Below are 1699 nucleotides of genomic sequence, written 5' to 3'. Positions count from 1 at the left end.
TGAGGCAGCAGGGGATGACGGCGGTGAGGGAGTTCCTGGAGAACCGGGATCCTGTGAAACCCCTCGTGATGTCCTTCCACGGCTCGACGGGAACAGGGAAGACCTACGTGAGCTCCATGCTCGTCCGCTACCTCTTCCAGGGTGGGCTCCGGAGCCCCTACGTTCACCAGTTCTCTCCGATCGTGCACTTCCCCCACGCCGAGCGCATAGAGCAGTACAAGGTAAGGGGCGCCTCACCGCTCCGCGATGCTTGACTTGGAGCTTTCTTTGGCCATGTCCCTCGGTACACACACGTTTGGGCTGTTTCCTGAAAAAAGGTAGGAATAAAAGCTCTTTGTTTCACCCTCTCAGACAGACGCAGCTGAGCGAGTGGCTCCACGCACCGGCTGAAGGATCCACTAGTAACTGTGATGTGCTCTGGCACCGTTACTTCTTTCATCTTCCCCACAGCAGTCCTTGCCGTGACGGTGACCGCGTTCCCGTTCTTTAAATATTTACACAGCCCTTTGAACGCCCGAGAGTGCGTCGCTCAGCGGAAAGGCACTAAAACGCCTCCCCGTTGCCTTTCTGAAGAGCTTGGTGGCTGTGAGAACCTGCCTGTCGCTAGGCTGGTGATCCCCTCCTCAGGCAGCCAGCGGCTCCTGAACCGCAGCTCTTAACCGAGCGGAGAAAGGGAAAAAATCAAAATGTTACCTGCCAAACCCTCGGCAGAGCGGGGCTCGGACGTTTGCTTTCCGGGTGTTTGGAGAAGTTGTCTGTTATACCGTATTCTTAGAAAAAATACTCTGACGAAGGTAAAACCCGTACTGGGGGAACGGTGTCGGTTAAGAGTCAGGCCTGCCCCCAGGCGGTGCGAGCGGTTTGGCGTGGGTTGGCATCTACGCTGAAGTAACCAGCCCTGGTAAAGAGCCAGAGCTCTGCTGGACTGGCACCAGAACGGGAGCTGGGAGCTGTGTAAATACGCAGTGAGAGAACGTGGGGAAGCGTAGGAATCTGGATACTCAGCTTCAGTTTGCTGCCTCCTTCTTTAAGTCTGTACGAAGCTGGTAACAGCCACTGTGTGAAATCCGGAACGACCCTCCCCAGCGCTGGCTGTTCCTGCTCCGTGTCAGCGGTGCAGGGACACGCCGCTTCCAGCACCTTCAGCTCCACTTGAGCTCAGCCTTTGCTCCAGGGCGCTCGAGCATCCCGCACTGCCCTCAGTATCTTGCCGCCTTACAGCTTGGTGGGTGTTTTTCCCAGGAAAACTTGAAGCGCTGGATCCAAGGGAACCTGACAAAGTGTGGACGCTCAGCCTTTCTCTTCGATGAGATGGACAAGATGCACCCGGGCCTGATCGACGTGATCATCCCGTTCCTGGGACCCTCGTGGGTCGTGTACGGGACCAACTACCGCAAAGCGATCTTCATCTTCATAAGGTGAGAGGGGCCCCTCTGCAGCGTCGTGGGGCACCCCAGCGCACAGCTGCGCATCTGGGCAGAGGTCGACACCCGCTTCAGAGCGCATACTTGTTCTGCTTTTCCTTCTCTGAGCCTTGAGCCTCTTTCAGGAGACACGGTTTCACTGTGAACAGGCAAAACTGGAGAGTCTGCAAAAGCTACCTTTATTTGGCTACCTTTACGGGAGTCGTTCTAGGCCAGGCAGCTGGGAGATCCTGGCTTGCACTCATGCAGGCTGGAGGCTGGCCGTGGCACCTCTG

The 1699-nt window shown here is 56.8% G+C and overlaps 1 protein-coding gene across 1 annotated transcript in view; it reads left to right on the top strand.

The window, feature by feature from the left end:
* Positions 1–14: 14 nt before the first annotated feature.
* The window catches only part of TOR2A (torsin family 2, member A), a 3126-nt gene continuing 1441 nt past the window's right edge, over positions 15–1699 (top strand). Inside the window, exons 1-2 of the mRNA XM_010154558.1 lie at positions 15–221; positions 1243–1418. Coding sequence (XP_010152860.1) covers positions 15–221; positions 1243–1418 — 383 coding nt within the window. The remainder of the gene's footprint in view (positions 222–1242; positions 1419–1699) is intronic.

The sequence above is a fragment of the Eurypyga helias genome, unplaced genomic scaffold, assembly GCF_000690775.1.
Source record: "Eurypyga helias isolate BGI_N326 unplaced genomic scaffold, ASM69077v1 scaffold28306, whole genome shotgun sequence".
Taxonomy (NCBI): domain Eukaryota; kingdom Metazoa; phylum Chordata; class Aves; order Eurypygiformes; family Eurypygidae; genus Eurypyga; species Eurypyga helias.
Note: the sequence above shows the minus strand (reverse complement) of the source record. Positions and strands in the feature narration are given on the sequence as shown.